General features: G+C 37.8%; 1 protein-coding gene and 1 non-coding gene across 10 annotated transcripts in view; one reads left to right on the top strand and one right to left on the bottom strand.

Annotated features, from left to right (window-relative positions):
• The window catches only part of USP45 (ubiquitin specific peptidase 45), an 80360-nt gene that overhangs the window by 25207 nt on the left and 35558 nt on the right, over window positions 1-19595 (top strand). For 8 of the 9 annotated variants that reach the window (XR_012517229.1, XM_074397674.1, XM_074397673.1 and 5 more), the window contains 4 exons: window positions 3119-3261; window positions 3650-3745; window positions 8685-8815; window positions 16343-16430. Coding sequence is in view for 6 of the 9 variants with exons in the window: in XM_074397674.1 (XP_074253775.1) it covers window positions 3119-3261; window positions 3650-3745; window positions 8685-8815; window positions 16343-16430 (458 nt within the window). In the remaining 3 variants the exon portion in view is untranslated. The other variant, XM_074397678.1, reaches the window with a different exon arrangement.
• LOC120363529 (U2 spliceosomal RNA) lies at window positions 9215-9405 on the bottom strand. The gene has a single exon (XR_005579065.1). It is a non-coding gene; the product is annotated as a U2 spliceosomal RNA (small nuclear RNA).

A 19595-nucleotide genomic window follows, 5' to 3' on the forward strand; every position in this document is an offset into this window, starting at 1 on the left:
TAATGTTTTTTAAAACAGGCTCAATGGGAGTCATGTGTATATATATTTCATAATTATATAAAATATATATAGTTTTTACCTATAGGTTATTTCTTTCACCCTTTCTGTTTTCATGTTAATAAGCTAAAAAATATTATGGCAACATTTACTAAGAATGTTAAGTCTGCTTCATGTTTTGGAAGAAACAACAAAAAAGTTAAGGAGATACTTTTGAGGAGTCATATTTGTTTAGGGCTACATATACCCAAATCTGTAAGAATCCTGACCTGTCTTTTAGTAATTCTTCCATTGTACATAAATCACTGAAGAGAATTTAGGTGATAAAATGGCAATGGATTTATAATCAGAAGATTATCATTGTGACCTTGGGCAAATCCCTTAACTGCTGGAGATTAAGTTTTGTAAATGTAAAATCAGAGTTAACAACCTGAAAAAATTGAGCGATGCTTGGATTTAATTACTCTCTCGTCTTAAATCTCTTAAAAATCACTATGAAACCAGCTATTGGCAAGAGCAATAATGAAATTCTAGAGAGTCTGAACCATTCTTATTCTAGGTTCTATTTACAGTCTCAGATATAAACAAGAGGCAGACTGTTCTGTCTGCAAATCCAGCCAGCATCCATGTCAGGGTTCCTCTTACTTTGTGTAATGCTTCTTAACTACCAACTGGCTTTTTTTCATTTGCTTTTATATTCATTTTAATACTGCCTGGCCTCTTCCCTGTTTCCCGTTTTTCCATGCCTGATAATTGTTCTTCAGTGACCCACTTCATTTATTGTGCTGGTCTTTGCCCCCAAGTTCTAGTGTGGGGTTTATTTCTTATTTATTATAGTACCTGGAGAACAGGAGAAGAGACTTAACCTTCCTAGTTATTTTCTGCTTTAACTCAGGATTCTGGAGTTGGGAGTTAAAAACAGCTCCTTAGTATCAACAGATTCCAATAATATTTAAGGAATAAGCAAACCAGGAATAAGGGGGGAAAACAGTTAATAGGGTTTATAAAAAATATTGCAGCACAGGATAAAAGTTGTTAGTATTTAAAACTGTTTTCCATGACATAGATTTGCTTAATGAAAGAAACATTTTAGGCTGGGCACGGTGGCTCACACCTGTAATCCCAGCACTTCCTTCTCCTTAGAACACGGCTACCCCAACTTGGATTCATCTCCTTTAATGCTGTTTACAGAAGTGGGGCAGGTGTGTTAATTTATATCCTCTTGAGAACTCAAGAAGCTAAACTTCCTCTAGTTCTGCTATTTAATCTTGCAGATTTTATGTGTTTTGAATTTATTGTGAATGACATTGCTCTACCCCTTTGGCAGGAAGAGCAATAATAAGAGACATTCCCCTGTTTCCATCAATCAGCCATATATTTAAAAGTTAATTAGTAATGCAAGGCAGTAGGTCAGTATTAGGTGAAAAAAACATGGAATTGTAAAGAATTATAAAAATCTGAGGGCTAGCCAGGTACAGTGGCTCACACCCATAATTCCAGCACTTTGGGAGCCCGAGGCTGGCAGATCACTTGAGGTCAGGAGTTTGAGACCAGCTTGTCTAACATGGTGAAACCCCATCTCGACTAAAAAATATATATATATAAATTAGTTGGGTGTGGTGGTGGATGCCTGTAATCTCAGCTTCTCAGGAGGCTGAGGCACAAGAATCACTTGAACCCCGGAGGCAGAGGTTGCAGTAAGCTGAGATTTTGCCACTACATGTTAGCCTGGGCTACAAAGTGAGATACTGGTAAAAAAAAAAAAAATCTGAGGGCTGAAAGGAATTTAAAAGAACATCTAGTTAAAACTAAGACATTTCACAACTTCGGAATTTCTTGTCAAACTTCGAAGTAAAATTTTGATTCGAAGAATAATCAGCCATGTCAGTAAATGTTAGGCATTGTTCTTTGTTTTCATATTGTTGCTAAACATGAACTGATAATATAATTTTCTTTCTTTCTTTCTTTCTTTTTTTTGATACAGAGTCTTGCTCTCACCTGGACTGGAGTGCAGTAGCATGATTTCAGGTCACTGCAACTTCTGTCTCCCAGGTTCAAGCGATTCTCATGCCTCAGCCTCCTGAGTAGCTGGGCATGCGTACCACTACTCCCAGCTAATTTTTATATCTTTAGTAGAGATGGGGTTTCACCATGTTGCCCAGGCTGGTTTCGAACCTCTGACCTCAAGTGATCCACCTGCCTCAGATTCCCAAAGTGCTAGGATTACAGGCCTGAGCCACCATGCCCAGCCTAATATAATTTTCAGATCTGCATTAATTATACAAATCTGCAAGCACAAAACATGCACTTACGTGTCATACGCTTAGATATTTTACTTTTTGTACTTCAATGTGGTTCTGTTGATTTTTTAAAACTTTGAATATGAACATTTTCAAATTTGCAGAAATGTTGCAAGGAAAATATAAAAGTTGCCACATAGGATGGTGATTTTCCTAATTCTGTCATTTCTTCTATTAGCTGACATTCTCTTATAAGGAAGTCTCTTCCCTACTTTTTCTTTCTTTTTCTTTCTTTTATTTAAAGAATTTGTTATCAATTCAGATTCATTCTGTGAATAAAAATCTATTATACCACCCTCACTTATTTTTATGGTTAAATTATCCCAAATTGAACCAGTGGGAGCCTGGTCAAAATCCCTGTGTATTTTGACTTATTCCCAATCACAGTTTTTGAGCACTTCCTTATTCTCTGGCATGGCAAAATGTTATGGGTTCATTTTGCATCTTTGCTGCCCCAGGTTTAGAATCAGCCTTTTCCTTTAGAAGTCCTTATTTCTTTTCATGGGGAATGGTATTTAGAAGTTTGATATTTTCTACTTGTTTCTTGACTATTCTTTTACCATTTAGTTTTTTAATTCATCTGCAGTTTATTCTGTAATATAGTGTGAGGTACCGATCTGTATACTAAAGTTTAAATTAATTGCTCTAGCAATAAAGTATAAAACCAAAGACAGTTGTGTTTGTATTCTTCCCCTTCAGGAACACTGATTCAGGGAGACAATCTTATTTAAATTTAATTTTAAATAATGTATATAAATCATGTTAAATGACATATATTTAACTTTACATCTTGTGTCAGTTATTTTTTCTCTAACTTGTAGGTGCATTTTCTAGAATCATGAAACTCTCTGAAGAAAAATGTGAAACAGATGAAATAAAGAAGGAAGGAAAAGGTAGAAGTTTATCATCTGTAAGAGGACTTACAAATTTAGGAAATACTTGCTTTTTTAATGCAGTCATGCAGGTAAGAGTCATCAGAAAGCTTTGTAGTATGTAAAAGAGTCTCTTAATTTATATCATCATTGGCTCACCTGTAGACTGTCAAATGACTGTGAAATGTTCATCTAGAAATTTGTTTTCTTTTTGTTTTACACTATCTTGGGCCATCACCGTGCCTACACATACTTTATTTTCGCACAATGCTTCTGAAAGGTCTTCTGTGTATTTTACCATGGCTCTATTAGTAATAGTGACCTTTACTAAATGTAAAATGTACTCAGCTAAATCTTAATGTTTTTTGAAATAAACATTTTTGCTATACTAGATGAAATTTGAAACTTTGAGAGCATATTTCATAAAATCAGAGGCATAATGTAACTGAATCTGAAGACTTTAATTTTGCTTTCTTTTAGAACTTGGCACAGACTTATATTCTTACTGATTTGATGAATGAGATCAAAGAAAATAGTACAAAACTCAAGATTTTTCCTTCCTCAGACTCTCAGCTTGTGAGTAATAAGTATAACTGTTTGAATAATAGCTGCTTTCAGATGAGCTGCTGTTACCAAAATCTCATTTCCTAATTCACAGATCTGTCAACTAAGATAGCAGTGAGGGGAATTAAAAAATAATTTAAAAGCATTCTGTGAAATTGATCAGATTTAAAATTTCTAAAATTATAACTTTAATGTATGTTATGGTTCCAATATGCCATGGATCAAATAATACAAAGATATTAAGTAGCTTTAAAATAAGTATACTGAAGAAACAAAAGAGGTTTGACTTCATTGAGCAAAATGCCTGGGACCCCTATTTTGTGGTTTCTGGTGACATTTGTTTAAATTTACTGTTTTTGTTCTTTAAAAGTAGATGAAATTAATAGTGAGCATCTAAAAGGTTTTTTTGAAGCCTAGCCTGATGATAGGTTTTTAAGCTAGTGAGAAAGACAAAAAAAAAGATATTTAGAAGCTGGCCTGGTATCCACCATTAGGCCATGTTATTCAAATAATCCCACAGAATAACAACCTCTTACTAGCTTTCTCTGGGACTATGATGAAATGAGACAAAGCAAGGTCACATCATGATTCTGTCTAAACACAGACAAAAACAAGGTCATTTGCCATTTAGAAAATCTCAAACACCCTCTCTCAGCCAAAATGAGAAATGAATGCTAAGTTAGAGATTTATTCTCATTTTAGTCTCCCCTACCAACTGCCACAATATATAAGATTTATTGAGATGTCCAATAATAGAATTACCTCTGCTTTCTGAGGACATTCACTCTAGAGTAAACCTCTGCTTCCTGAAACCCACCTTCAGCTTACTCAACCAGAGCCTAAATCCGGTGTAGGTTATTTACAGCGCCCTCTTATTAGGACACCTGTAGTTCCCCATGCCATGTGTTCTCCCTCACTGCCACAAGTAATAAACCCACCTAATTTAATGATAGGTGTGTTTCTGATGAACTTTGGCTGGGGGGTGTTGATACTAGTAAGGATAAGTTTAGTGAGAAATTGATCAGCATGAGTGTGTGTAAGAGAGTATATATATAGCTCATGATCTGACTTTTGAAAACAATCAGAGAGTTCTAAAAATGCTTAGCCTAATGTAGATTGTTTTCCCAGTAGGTAGCTTTGAAAGACATTAATGTTATTTATATATAGCTTTAAAAGACAGTGATATTATATATGTAACAGTATGTTAGTTATATATATAATACTGTTTTTCAAAGCTACCTCCTGTTTTATGTATATTTATATATGTTTGTGTGTGTGTGTGTGTGTGTGTGTGTGTGTGTAGTGTTGAAAGGCAGCCTGTAAACATTTCTTATTAAGCCCCTTAAATATCTAATGGTAGATTCCAATATCCTATTCTAAATAAAGTATAATGAGATCCTTACAACTACTAAAGGAAAGTTACTGCTTAGTCATTTAAAAAGATCTATTAAATGTGATTGCCTATTAAATGAAACTGGATGTTGAGTTTAATACTTGACTTGCAGAGCTGTCTCAGGATTGCTATATGCCAGTTAGATACTGTAGTTGATAACTTTAGGTTTGTATCATTCCAGCAGGGTAGTTTTCAATCGTAGGTCTTACGTTTTTAGGGCATAAAGTTGACCTGAGCTGTGGGACTACTCTTTGAGGTTACTGCCCTTTGAATCACCAGTTTATCTTTGTCTTTTGTCTATATTCCTTTTTTTTTTTAACCTTATTGTGCTGGCTCAGACCTCCAGTAACATGTTGAATAGACATGATGGGAACAGTCATCCTTGCCTTAATCCCAAAATAAGGGGGAAAACCATTCAGCCTTCCCCCATTATTACATATGAAGGTAGGATTTTCATAGATGTTCTTTAAAAAGTTGAGGACATTCCCTTCCACTGCTAGTTTTCTGAAAGCTTATCAGAATGTATGTTGAATTTTGTCAAGTGCTTTTCCCACGTTTATTGAGATGATAAAGTTCTTCTTCTTTATTCTGTTAATGTGGTAAATTACATCGATTGCTTCTTCATATGTTAAACCTATCCTGTATTCCTGTTAGAAACCCCAGTTAGTTATGATATGTTATTCTTATATGCTGCTGGATTCAATTTAATATTTATATGCATGTCAACAATGTGTTTGGAAAACTTTTTATTTAATGAAAATGTTCTTTTTAGTTAAGGAAAACATTGGGGGTTTTTTGTGGGGTTTTTTTTTGCCTTTGTTTTTGAGATAGAGTCTTGCTCTTTTGCCCAGGCTGGAGTGCAATAGCATGATCTCAGCTCACTGCAACCTCTGCCTCCCCAGTTGAAGCAGTTCTCTTGCCTCAGCCTCCTGAGTAGCTGGAATTAGCCTGCTACCACGCCCAGCTAATTTTTTTTCTTTTTTAGTAGAGACAGGTTTCACCATGTTGGTCAGGCTGGTCTCAAACTCCTGACCTTGTGATCTGCCCTCCTTGGCCTCCCAAAGTTCTGGGATTACAGGTATGGGCCACTGCACCTGGCCTGAAACTATCTTAAAGGTGTATAGCTTGATGAATTTTCACAGCTAACACACTTGTGTAACTAACACCTTGCTCAAGTAACATTACCAGCATCTGGAAGGCCCCTTCAATTTCCCCTCCATTCATGACTTCCCTAACCCGCATGATTAACCACTAACCTGGTTTCTAACAGGATAGTTTTCCTGTTTTAATACTGCATATAAATGGAATCTTACTGTATGCATTCTTATGCATTTTGCTTTTCAAAAAATCAACATTATATGTGAAAGTCATCCTTGCGATTTCAGCAAACTTTTATTTTCAAAGTTTAAGTGTATTTTTAATTTTTATTTTATTTATTTACTTTTTGAGATGGGGTCTCACTCTGTCGCTCAGACTGGAGTACAATGGCACAATCTCAGCTCACTGCAACCTCTGCCTCCTGGGTTCAAACAATTCTCCTGCCTCAGCCTCCTGAGTATATGGGACAACAGATGTGTGCCACCATACCCAGCTAATTGTTTTTTGTTTTTTTTTTTGTATTTTTAGTGGATACGGAGTTTTGCCATGTTGGCCAGGCTGGTCTCGAACTCCTGACCTCAAGTGATTCCCCTGCCTCGGCCTCCCAGAGTGCTGGGATTACAGGCATGAGCTACTGTACCTGGCCTTAATGTGCTTTTAAAACTGAGATTATTTCCTCATTTCATTCTGAAGGTTTTTTATTCTAAAAAATGCTTTCATTGGGAATAGGGGAAGTACAACTTGGTACTTGAACTTTAAAATCGCCTTAGATTTTACTTTTGACTTTGAGGTAACTTTTAGTTAACATGGCAGGAAACACTTAAAAAAACACTTTATTTTTTAGAGCACTTTTAGGTTTACAGCAGAAGAGAAAACACTTTTTATTTATTTATTTTTTTTGAAGCAGAGTCTCATTCTGTCACTCAGGCTGAAGTGCACAGGTGCTATCATGGCTCATTGAGGCGTGGGCTTAAGGGATCTTCCCACTTCAGCCTCCTGAGTAGCTGGAACCACAGGCACGTGCCACTTACACCCGGCCAATTTTTTATTTTTCATTTTTTTGCAGAGATGGGGTCTCCCTGTATTGCCCCAGCTGGCCTCGCACTCCTGGGCTCAAGTGATCCTTCCACCTTGGCCTTTCAAAGTGTTGAGATTACAGGTGTGAGTCATGGCACCCAGCCCAGGAAAGCACTTTTGATATTCAAAAGCTATGGAAGCCCAAGCACCATGGCTTATTCCTGTAATCTCCTAGCATTTTGGGAGGCCGGGGTGGGAGGATCACTTGAAGCCAGGAGTTTAAGACCAACGTGGGCAACAAAATGAGACCCCCCCCACCACCCCAATCTCTACAAAAATTTTAAAAATTAGCTGGGTATAGTGGCATGCATCTGTAGTCCCAGCTGCCCAGGAGGTGAAGGCAGAAGGATCGCTTGGGTCCAGGAGTTTGAAGTTACAGTGAGCGGATCATACCACTGCACTCCAGTCTGGGTGACAGAATGAGACTTCGTCTCAAAAAAAAAAGGTCTGTCTTGAGTGCTCTGTAATTTTGACCAGGTGTGGTGGCTCATGCCTGTGGTCCCAGGTACTTGGGAGGTCAAGGCAGGAGGATTGGTTGAGACTTGGGAGTTCAAGACCAGCCTGGGCAACAAAGTGAAACCCTGTCTCTTAAAAAAATATATATATATATTATGGAAAATTATAGCCTGTCTTTTCTGTGATTATGGTGGATTTTTAAGTATAGTTGGTATGAAATACATATGTAAGAGATATTTCATGAATATAGAAATAAGAAAACATATTCAATAGTTGTCTTGGAAGATAACATTCTTTAATGTCCCAAGTTTATATTTGGGATCTGCTTTCTATTCCTTGTCCTTTAGGAGAAAGGATTATTGGTAGGGATAATATTTTAGAAACCAGATTTGGAGGGGGAAAAATGTTCTAGAATTAAGTGGGTTAATCCTTCCCCCAATGTTAGCTGCTTTTGTCAAGCTTCATGTCTCTCCCCTTTAAAAGAGGGAGATGTCATGCTAATTTTGTCACATAATTCCTCATTCCTTATTTTACTAGTAAAATATTTGGGGAAAAGAAAGATGTGGAGGTTTGCTAGTAAGTATAATTTACTAGCAAATAATGTATGATTATTTGTGGAGTTGTACAAATATTAAGAAGATTAGTGATTTTACTTATAGGATAGTTCATTAAAGGACAGTGACAAGCAACTAAAGATTGGTGGTATCATTCGAGCTAATAGTTTTATTAAGCAAAGGGCAGACGATATGAAAATACCTCTGTTTTTCAAAGCAGGTTTTTTGTTTTCCATTTTTATGTCTTCATTTCATTCTGAAATAATAAAGTTTCTTAATACAGTTGAGGCAATATGGTTGCTGTTATTTAAGCAAAGTGTAACTCATAGATTTTTAATATGTTATTGACATAGAGTTGATCATGTTTTTAAAGGACCCATTAGTGGTGGAACTTTCAAGGCCTGGACCACTGACCTCAGCCTTGTTCCTGTTTCTTCACAGCATGAAGGAGACTGAAAAAGGACCACTTTCTCCTAAAGTTCTTTTTAATCAGCTTTGTCAGAAGTGGGTGCATCTACATTTTTAATATAACTAATTATGAGTTATAAAATACTAATGTATTAATCACTTAGCATGAATAGTTTCATTCTTACTGTGACTTTACTATTATTGTTCAGACTATCAAGAAAGAACTAACATTTATTAGTTACAGCTCTGTGCTTTATGAAAATTATATCTCAGTCCTCTGAAGAAGTGGATTATCCTCATATATAAGGGAATGGAGACAAATTAAATGGCTCACCTAGTCTGAGTAAAAAGATGAGAATCAAATAGAGGTCTGTCCTGACTTGAATGCCTCTGTTGTAATACTATAAAGTAAGAAAATCATAGAGTTGTAAAATCTAGAAAGTACTATAAGATATCATGTAATCTAGCTTTCTTATTTATGTATTTATTTATTTATTTTGGTGTACCGTTCCTGGAAGTACTGCAATACCAGGTCGATGCGTGGAGTGGATGAAGCAAGCTCCTATTCCATCTCCTATTTCCAAAAATCCATTTAATATATTGTCCTCAGATAGAGGACGTATCAGATATTAAACTGATAAGAACAGATACTACACTTGATCTTAGCCAAAAGGCTGAGAAGCAATAGCTTTCTTATTTTTAAAGATGAGCTCTGAGGCAAATACAGTGTAAGTGAATTTCTCAAGGTGTTATAGCATGTTTAAAAACCAAGTCCTTATGTGCCTGGAAATAAACACATAAAGGATCTGACTTGACTTTAATCATTTATATAAAAAATAGAGAGCTTGCTTTTTATGAGGCTATAATCCAAGGGCACACAATACATACTGCGTTAAAAATGTACCCTGTCCTCATGGAACTCACAAGCTAGTCCAGTCCATAATTACTGAAATATGTAGAAGGAAAATTCTTTAAATATGAGCTTGCATTTTTGTATATCTATAGACTTTAAGACCTCATTTTAATTAAAACTAGTAATTTAATTTTAATTAAAACTAGTATGCCATGATATTTTAAATATAGTCCAAAATAGCGGGTTTAGTATATGTTTCATTTGGTAGGCAAATGATGTTTTTTCAAAGCCCAAAGACCAAAAACCTGCAAAAGTCTCAAAGGCATGAGTGTCTCACAGAGTTAAAACGTTTTTAGCCCAGCCATAATAAAGAATGAAATCATGTTCTTTGCAGCAACATGGATGCAGCTGGAGGCCATTATCCTAAGTGAATTAATGCAGGAACAGAAAACTAGATACCATATGTTCTTACTTATAAGTGGAAGCTAAACATTGGGTACTCGTGGACATAAATATGGCAACAATAGAGACTGGGGACTACTAGAGGTGGGAGAGATTGAGGGAGGAAGGTTTGAGAAACTATTGGGTACTATGCTTAGTACCTGGGTAACGGGATCATTCATACCTCAACGTCACACAGTATACCCAGGTAACGTACCTGTACATGTACCCCCGAATCTACAATAAAAGTTGAATTTTTTAAAAAATGTATTAGGGTATTATATGCTGTAGAAATTTGTTTCTGACTTTGCCAGAAAAAACTGGTTTTGTATAATTTTCTTCCTGGTTATAAAGGTTTATAAACATATTTATTTATTTATTTATTTATTTATTTATTTATTTATTGAGACAGAGTCTCACTCTGTTGCCTGACTGGGGTTCAGTGGTGCGATCTTGGCTTACTGCAACCTTAGCCTTCCAGGTTCAGGCGATTCTTCTGCCTCAGCCTCCCGAGTAGCTGGGAATACAGGCACGTACCACCATGCCCAGCTAATTTTTTTTTTTGTATTTTTAGTAGAGATAGGGCTTCACCATGTTGGCCAGGAAGGTCTCAACCTCCTGACCTCATTGTCCACTCACCTCAGCCTCCCAAAGTGCTGGGATTATGGGCATGAGCCACCGCGCCTGGCCAACATTTTAAAAATTATTATTAAAATAATGGGCACTCATAGATAAAAATTCAAACTCCTCTCTTTATTTACTCCTCAGAAGTAACGGTTATCTGATTCTTTCCAAAAGTAATTATGTGTACACAGACATATACAAATCGTTTGCAACTTTCTTGATTTACTTAATGTATTTTATATATCTTTCCATGTTAGTACATGTGTATATAACTTCATTTTGTGTGTATACATTACTTGCAGAAACGTATCTGTAGGATAAATTCCTGGAAGTAGAATAACTAGATCAAACTTTATTTGAAGAGTTTTTTTTATTTTTATTTTTATTTTTCAGGGTCTCACTCTGTGCCCTGGCTGGAGTGCAATGGCCCGATCATAGCTCACTGCAGCCTCTAACTCCTGGGCTCAAGCATTCCTCCTGCTCAACCTCCCAAGTAGCTGGGATTACAGGCATGAGCATCCATGCTTGGCCAAAAAGTTTTAAATTGCGTTATTTTTAATAACGTTTACTTTTAAAATAGGTATACATTAGACAAATAATTTTTTGAGAATCAGATAAAGATTTAAGCCATATGTGTTTGGGTTTATTTCTGAACTATATTCTGTTTCATTGATCTGTATGTCTTGTTTTCACCCTGAAGCCTACACTGTCTTGATTACTGTAGCTTCGCAAATCTTGTAACTGAGTAGTGTGAGTTCTCAAATTTTGGTCATTTGGTCATTCTTTTCAAACTATACTAGGTCCTTTGCTTTTTTTTTTTTTTTTTTTTTTTTTTGAGATGGAGTTTCACTCTGTTGCCAGGCTGAAGTGCAATGGTGCAATCTCAGCTCACTGCACCTCTGCCTCCTGGGTTCAAGTGATTGTCCTGCCTCAGCCTCGTGAATAGCTGGGATTACAGGCATGCACCGCCACACCTGGCTAATTTTGTATTTTTAATAGAGACGGGGTTTCTCCATGTTGGTCAGGCTGGTCTCAGACTCCTGACCTCAGGTGATCTGCCTGCCTAGGCCTCCCAAAGCGTTAGGATTATAGGTGTGACCCACTGTGTCTGGCCGGGTTTTTTTTTTTTTGCTTTTTAATGTGAATTATAGAACCAGATTGACAGCTGGGATTGTTTTGAATGTATAGATCAATTTGGGGAGAATCAACATCTTAACAATATTGAATCTTTTAATGTGTGATATCTTATCAATTTTCTAGGTCTTTGATTTTTCTCATTAAGGTTGTATCGTTTTCAGCATACAAATCCTGCACATATTTTGTTAGATTTATCTTAAGAATTTCTTGTTTTATGCTATTTATTGTAAATGGTACTCTTTTTAAAAAATGTAATTTCCAATTGTTCATTGTTAATATAGAGAAATACAGTGGGTTTTTGTATATTGACCTTGTTTCTTGCTACCCTATTCAGCTTGCCTTGCTAGTTCTGTTAGCTTTATATAGATTTGTTGATATTTCCTACATTGACAATAATGTCATTGGCAAATGAAGATTGTTTTATTTCTTTCCAATCTGTATCTTTTTCTTATATCACTGACAAGGACAACCAATACGACTCTTCTTGAAAAAAAATGAACAAGGACTGACAGTACAATGTTAGAATGATGAAATGGGCATCTTGCCTTACTGCTGATAATAAAGGGAGAGCATTCAGTCTTTCACACATAAGTGTGATAACAACTGTAGATTTTTCATAGATGCCTTTTATCAGGTTGAGGAGATTCCCAGTTATTCTCAGTTTTTCTTTTTTTCTGCGAGTTCTTATCAAGAAATGGATTTTTTTTTTCCAAATACTTTTTCATATCTATTAAAATAATCATGGATTTTTTTTGTCTGTTAGAATACTGAACTATATTGATGGATATTCCGAATAGCTTTACTGAGGTATATTTGACATAAAATAAATTGTACATATTTAAAGTGTACTACTAGGGCCAGACATGGTGGCTCACGCCTGTAATCCCAGCAGTTTGGGAGACCAAGGTGGGAAAATTGCCTGAGGCCAGGAGTTTGAGACTAGTCCGAGTAATATAGGGAGATTCTATCTCTATGAAAAAAAAAAAATTGGCCAGAGGTGTGATGGCACACATCTGTATTCTCAGCTACTCTAGAGGCTGAGGTAGGAGGATCACTTGGGCCTAGGAGTTTCAAGTGCACAGTGAACTGTTAGTCACTGCACTCCTGTTACACCTGTCTCTCTGAAAAATCAAGTGTACTATTGGATAAGTTTTGACATATCTATACATTTTGTGTGTGTATATATATTTTTATATATGTATATACATTCATTCAATATAATGAGTGTATCCATCAACCCCCAAAGTTTCCTTGGGCCCCTTTGCAATTCCTCTCTCTGGAACCTCTCCTCCAAACTCCATTCCTGCGTGGTATACCCCTTACCTGTATTTTTTGTCACAATAGATTAGTTTGCATTTTGTGGAATTCTGTAGAAATGGAATCATTTCTATAGAATACAGTGTGTCCTCTCTTTTACCTGACTTCTTTCACTTGGCGTAATTTGTGGTTTATCCATATCATGTGTATGTGCTGATTTTTTGAAAGTTCACCCAGTCTCTTGAAGTTTCTATTCCAGTGGTGATTATCAGATACTTTGACCACTTGTGATCAGCCTTATTTGGGAGCAAGGTCTTCAACTTTGTGGTTATTGTTTGTTTTATTTGGTTTTCTGCTTTTGTGTTAGTTCTCTTAGGATGACAGCTTTCAGCTGCTTCCATGTTGCTTGCTGCAAAGGACATGATTTCGTTTTTTTATGGCTGTGTAGTATTCCATGATGTATATGAACCCCATTTTCTTTATCCATTCCACCATTTATGGGGACCTAGGTTGATTCCATGTCTTTCCTATTGTGAATAGTGCTGTGATGAACATAAAAGTTGATTAAATTTCTTTTTCTTGACAGTCTCCTAATTTATACTCCTACATATGTTTTTCTCTTACACCTTGAGGTTTTTAAAAGTTCTCTCCTCTTATGGTAATACTTTTACTAAAGTACATTTCCTGGGAGTATTTAGTGTTCTCCTTAGTTTGAATAGGCTGAATATTTTCATATGTTTGGTGATTTTTCTCTTTTTATCCTTTAATAAGTTTGAAAGTCTCTTGATATGCATAGCTCAGATAGGTTCCATCATAGAGTCTATAAATCATGCTGTGATTTTTTTTTTGTCCATTCCTAGTTAAACATGAAAAAAAGAAACAAATCTAAGTTTATTAAATTTTAGTTTTTGCATTGGTTTAGGTGCAGCTGTAGGCAGAGACATTGTGAAAGCAGTTTCTTTTTGTTCAGAAATGATTTCCTTCCTGTGTTGTCTGCTTTGAAAGCCATAAACTGCTCCTTCCTCCTACCTACCCCTTATCTAGTGAAGATCTCTGAAGGGCTCTCCTGTTCTCTGTCCTAGTCTGCTATTTCACTGGCCTTCCTTGGAATGTACAAGTATAGGGTCCTGCAGTTTCTGCCTCTCCTGATGCCAGCTATGGAGGTCCAAATAGAATTCAAGTATGTGTCCATCTCGGTTTCTGTCCTCATCTCTAATCTAGGAGGTGGATTCTGTTCACCACATGCAGGATAGGAGCCCATCAGGGTAGTAAAGTATTGTCAACATGTTGCTATGTGCTGCTACTTAGCAAGAGTGGCTGGAGTGGTGTTTCCTTTTACAGGCTACATTGACTACCAGTTAATGTTTTAACAGTCAGGGACTCACTTTCTTTGTATTATTAGGATGAGTATTTATCTTGAGATAATGAAGAGTAACGCTTAAAGTATCGTACTTGGCTGGTGGTGATGGCTCACGCCTGTAATTCCAGCACTTTGGGAGGCCAAGGTGGGTGGATCATTTGAGGTGAGATCAGCCTGCTAACATGGTGAAACTCTGTCTTTACTAAAAATACAAAAATTAGCTGGGCATGGTGGCGGGTGCCTGCAGTCCCAGCTACTCGGGAGGCTGAGGCCGGAGAATCACTTCAACTCAAGAGTTGGAGGTTATTAGCTGGGCATGGTGGCGCGTGCCTGTAATCCCAGCCACTCAGGAGGCTGAGGCAGGAGAATTGCCTGAACCCAGGAGGCGGAGGTTGCGGTGAGCCGAGATCGCGCCATTGCACTCCAGCCTGGGTAACAAGAGTGAAACTCTGTCTCAAAAAAAAAAAAAAAAGAAAAAGAAAAAAAAAGAGTTGGAGGTTGCAGTGATCTGAGATTGTGCCACTGCACTCCAGCTTGGGCAGCAGAGCGGGACTCTGTCTCATAAAAATAAGAATAATAAATTAAGTACTGCATTCTGTCAACAGACCTATAGGTATGTTAGTGGCACTTAGCTTATTTTTTCAGTTTTTCTCAAGCATAAAATAGAACTTATATTAATTGTAAATTCCTGAGCAGTGCTGTTTTGTATATCACGAGATACGTTGTAAATACTATACTATAGTTGTCAATTTGTCTTCTATAATATGTTCTCATTTTGTATTTTGACAGAATTATTTCTTCATCTTATGTCAGAACACTTTCTAGATTTAATACTTGTCTGCACTTGAGGCAAAATGTTCATTTTAGCATTGGAGTTTACTGTAGTTTACTTTTTAAAGTTACTGAAATCAACCAAATATTTACTATGTCAGTGTCTCCATGAATAGTACCTGATTTTTATTTTTTTTTATTTTTGAGATGAAGTCTCACTCTGTCACCCATGCTGGAGTACAGTGGCGCTATCTCGGCTCACTGCAACCTCTGCCTCCCAGGTTCAAGTGATTCTCCTGTCTCAGCCTCCTGAGTAGCTGGGATTACAGGTGCCCACCACCATGCCTGGCTAATTTTTGTAGAGATGGGGTTTCACCTTTTTAGCCAGATGGTTTTGATCTCCCTACCTGGTGATCCGCCCACTTCGGCCTCCCAAAGTACTGGGGTTACAGTCGTGAGCCACCGTGCCCAACCTAATCTTTTTATTAAATTAAATACAGAGGAAATTTAATTGTCAAGTCCTTAAAAAATATATTCACAGACAGATCAATTTATAGTCCTTTATTTTAATATAAACACCCTATTGCTTTTCTTTTCATTAAAGTAGGAAGATAATATATCACAGTGGCTTGGGTTTGAATACTGTTTTGTGTGTGTGTGTGCTTTTTGCTAGCAGTATGACCTTGCAAATCATTTAAACAATACCTTTGAGCCCTCATGTGTAAGTTGGAGAAAACAGTACATCCCAACAAAGTTGTTGAAGGATTATGCCTTAACATGTGAAAGACTACTAATACTGTGCTTCACAAGTAGTAGTTGCTTAATAAATGATAGCCATATTGTTCTCAGTGCACACTTAAGATCACACCCTAATTGGAAGAGTAATCACATTTCGTCTATTTAGTTGAAAAAGTAGTAAACTGCATCGTTAACTCTATGCCATTTAGTGTGTGTGCGTGTTTTTTGGTAGAGAGGAGGTTTCACTTTGTTGCGTAGGCTGGTCTCAAACTCCTGAGCTCAAGTGATCTGCCCCTTGGCCTCCCAAAGTGCTGGGATTACAGGTGTGGGCTGCCGCACTTGACTAGTAACTCTGCTATTGCAAGTGCATTTAGAGAAGAGTGTTGACGAACCATGGAATGATTATTCTTTTATTCTTTCCTCTTTCATTTTTAAATCACAGGGCACCTCGATTTAAAGATTTACGGCAACAGGACAGTCAGGAGCTTCTTCATTATCTTCTGGATGCAGTGAGGACAGAAGAAACAAAGGTCAGGTTTCTTTATGTATATCATGTATTGTTTTCAAGAAGAGGATACAAAACTAAGGAAGTATTGAGAGGCCAAGGCGGGGTGGACCATCTGAGGTCAGGAGTTTGAGACCAGCCTGGCCAACATGGTAAAACCCTGTCTCTACTAAAATACAAAAATTAGCCTGTAGTCCCAGGTACTTGGGAGACTGAGACAGGAAAATTGCTTGAACCTCGAAGGTGGAGGTTGCAATGAGCTGAGATGGCGCTATGGCACCACGTTAGCCTGGGGGACAGAGTGAGACTCTGTCTCAAAAACTAAGGGAGTAATTTCTACTACAACTTAAAAGTGCAGTTTATAAATAATTTTTTTTTTTTTGAGACGGAGTTTCGCTCTTGTTACCCAGGCTGGAGTACAATGGCGCAACCTCGGCTCACCACAGCCTCCGCCTCCTGGATTCAAGCAATTCCCTGCCTCAGCCTCCTGAGTAGCTGGGATTACAGGCACGCGCCACCATGCCCAGCTAATTTTTAGTATTTTTAGTAGAGACTGGGTTTCACCATGTTGACCAGGATGGTCTCGATCTCTTGACCTCGTGATCCACCTGCCTCAGCCTCCCAAAGTGCTGGGATTACAGGCTTGAGCCACCGTGCCCGGCTTATAAATAATTTTTAAAATAAATGTTCTAGATATTTTTTCTTCTTTATTTGCCTTTACCCTTTTACAGCCATAGGTTAATGCCCTTTGTCTATAAATAAAATAATTTAAACTATCTTAAATAAAAATGAATTGTGACCAGACGTAGTGGCTCATGCCTGTAATCCCAACACTTTGGGAGGCCAAAGCAGGTGGATCACCTGAGGTCAAGAGTTCAAGACCAGCCTGGGCAACATCGTGAAACCCTGTCTCTACCAAAAATAACAGAAGTTAGCCAGGCATGGCAGCACGTGTGCCAGTAATCCTAGCTACTTGGGAGGCTGAGGCAGGAGAATCGCTTGAACCTGGGAGGTGGAGGTTGTAGTGAGCCAAGATTGTGCCACTGCATTCCAGCCTGGATGATAGAGTGAAACTCTGTCTAAAAAAGAAATCTTAAGGTGCAGGGAGATATTCTTGGGGTCTTGGGGAATGTAAGAACAGGAAAGTTGTCAGGAATCCAGAAAGCATTCTTCTTATTTTCCTAGTTTCCCTGGCTCTGTAGATTTTCTTCATTTATCTTCATGCAGACCAAGCAGTATTTGCATGTCATAGTTCCAGGTATGTAAAAACTATACTGGCTGTTTATGATTCTTGATTTTTAAATTCCCAGTAGAGAGAAACTTCATTATTCCATGTTGGATTAGATTCTACTCACGGATCAGTTTGTAGCTAGGAGAGAGGAGTCCCAGCCGCTTGGACGAGAGTACATTTCTCAGAAAAGGAATTAGCCCATGGACTGGATAGATTCCCCGAACAGTGTTGATTGTAGGCATATCTCCTAATTGATTAGCTATTTATTGACTTTAGTGTTAAATTAGTTAAATTCAACTTCTATGTGCTCCCTATGCACATAAGATTCAGTTTATCAGAGAAAATGCAAGATATTAAGGTCAGATACACAGCACACACTCTCCGTTTTCCTTCTTCTTGCCTATGGAAGACATTGCTGATTATTCCTAACAGTCCAGACGAGTCTGGGTTCAGCCTCACAATTCTTTTGTGAGCACAGCATTGTAGGCAGCCCCTGTCAGTCATAATTGGAATAATAGGTGAAAACCTGTTTTATATTCAAGGCAAATATACTTCTTAATCTTTATGGTAATATGTAATAAAAGCAGCCAGGTGTTTAACGAAGTGCATATATGCTTGTGATGAGTAGTGCTAGACAAGATGGACCTTCCTTTTTAAAAAAAAAAATTCTGCTGGGTGTGGCAGCTCATGCCTGTAATCTCAGCACTTTGGGAGGCTGAAGTGGGCAGATCCTTTGAGCTCAGGAATTTGAGACTAGCCTGGCCAACGTGGTGAAACCATGTGTCTAATAAAAACAAAAATTAGGCCGGGCACAGTGGCTCAAGCCTGTAATCCCAGCACTTTGGGAGGCCGAGGCGGGTGGATCACGAGGTCAAGAGATCCAGACCATCCTGGTCAACATGGTGAAACCCCGTCTCTACTAAAAATACAAAAAATTAGCTGGGCATGGTGACACGTGCCTGTAATCCCAGCTACTCAGGAGGCTGAGGCAGGAGAATTGCCTGAACCCAGGAGGCGGAGGTTGCGGTGAGCCGAGATTGCGCCATAGCACTCCAGCCTGGGTAACAGGAGTGAAACTCTGTCTCAAAAAAAAAAAAAAAAGGCCGGGCGCGGTGGCTCAAGCCTGTAATCCCAGCACTTTGGGAGGCCGAGGCGGGTGGATCACAAGGTCGAGAGATCGAGACCAACCTGGTCAACATGGTGAAACCCCGTCTCTACTAAAAATACAAAAAATTAGCTGGGCATGGTGGCGCGTGCCTATAATCCCAGCTACTCAGGAGGCTGAGGCAGGAGAATTGCCTGAACCCAGGAGGCGGAGGTTGCGGTGAGCCGAGATCGTGCCATTGCACTCCAGCCTGGGTAACAAGAGCGAAACTCCGTCTCAAAAAAAAAAAAAAAAAAAAATACGGGAGGCAGAGGTTACAGTGAGCTGTAATTGCACCACTGTACTCCAGCCTAGGCAACAGAGCAAGAGCCTACCTCAGAAAACAACAACAAAAATCCTGTGTTTTAATTGTTGTGTGACACTGTCTCTTTATTCCTAATGACCAGTTTTCAGTAAAGAGAAAATTAGAGTTCTAATATATTCTTTAAAGTTTCCTTTAAAAATAAGGATTAAGTTAATTACTCTGTCTTCTATAAAACATTATGTATCACAATTCTATTTTTAATTGTTTATTGACTTTTTTATTAAGCTAATTGAAATCAGCTTTTAGAGGTGTTATTCCCTTTCTGCCACCTCTCTACTTATATATATTTGATCATAAACTCTACCACTTTTTATTTAGATTTATGTAACTATCCGTCAGCTTTCTTAGAGTGTGATCTCTTTGAAGAGTGGTACTGTGTATTCTCTGTCCCATGTGCCTTGCACATAATTGATGTTCTGTGAATTTTTGTTTTTTGTTTTTGTTTTTTGTTTTTGTTTTTTGTTAAGACATGTTCTTGCTCTGTCACCCA

Source organism: Saimiri boliviensis, chromosome 4, assembly GCF_048565385.1.
Source record: "Saimiri boliviensis isolate mSaiBol1 chromosome 4, mSaiBol1.pri, whole genome shotgun sequence".
Taxonomy (NCBI): domain Eukaryota; kingdom Metazoa; phylum Chordata; class Mammalia; order Primates; family Cebidae; genus Saimiri; species Saimiri boliviensis.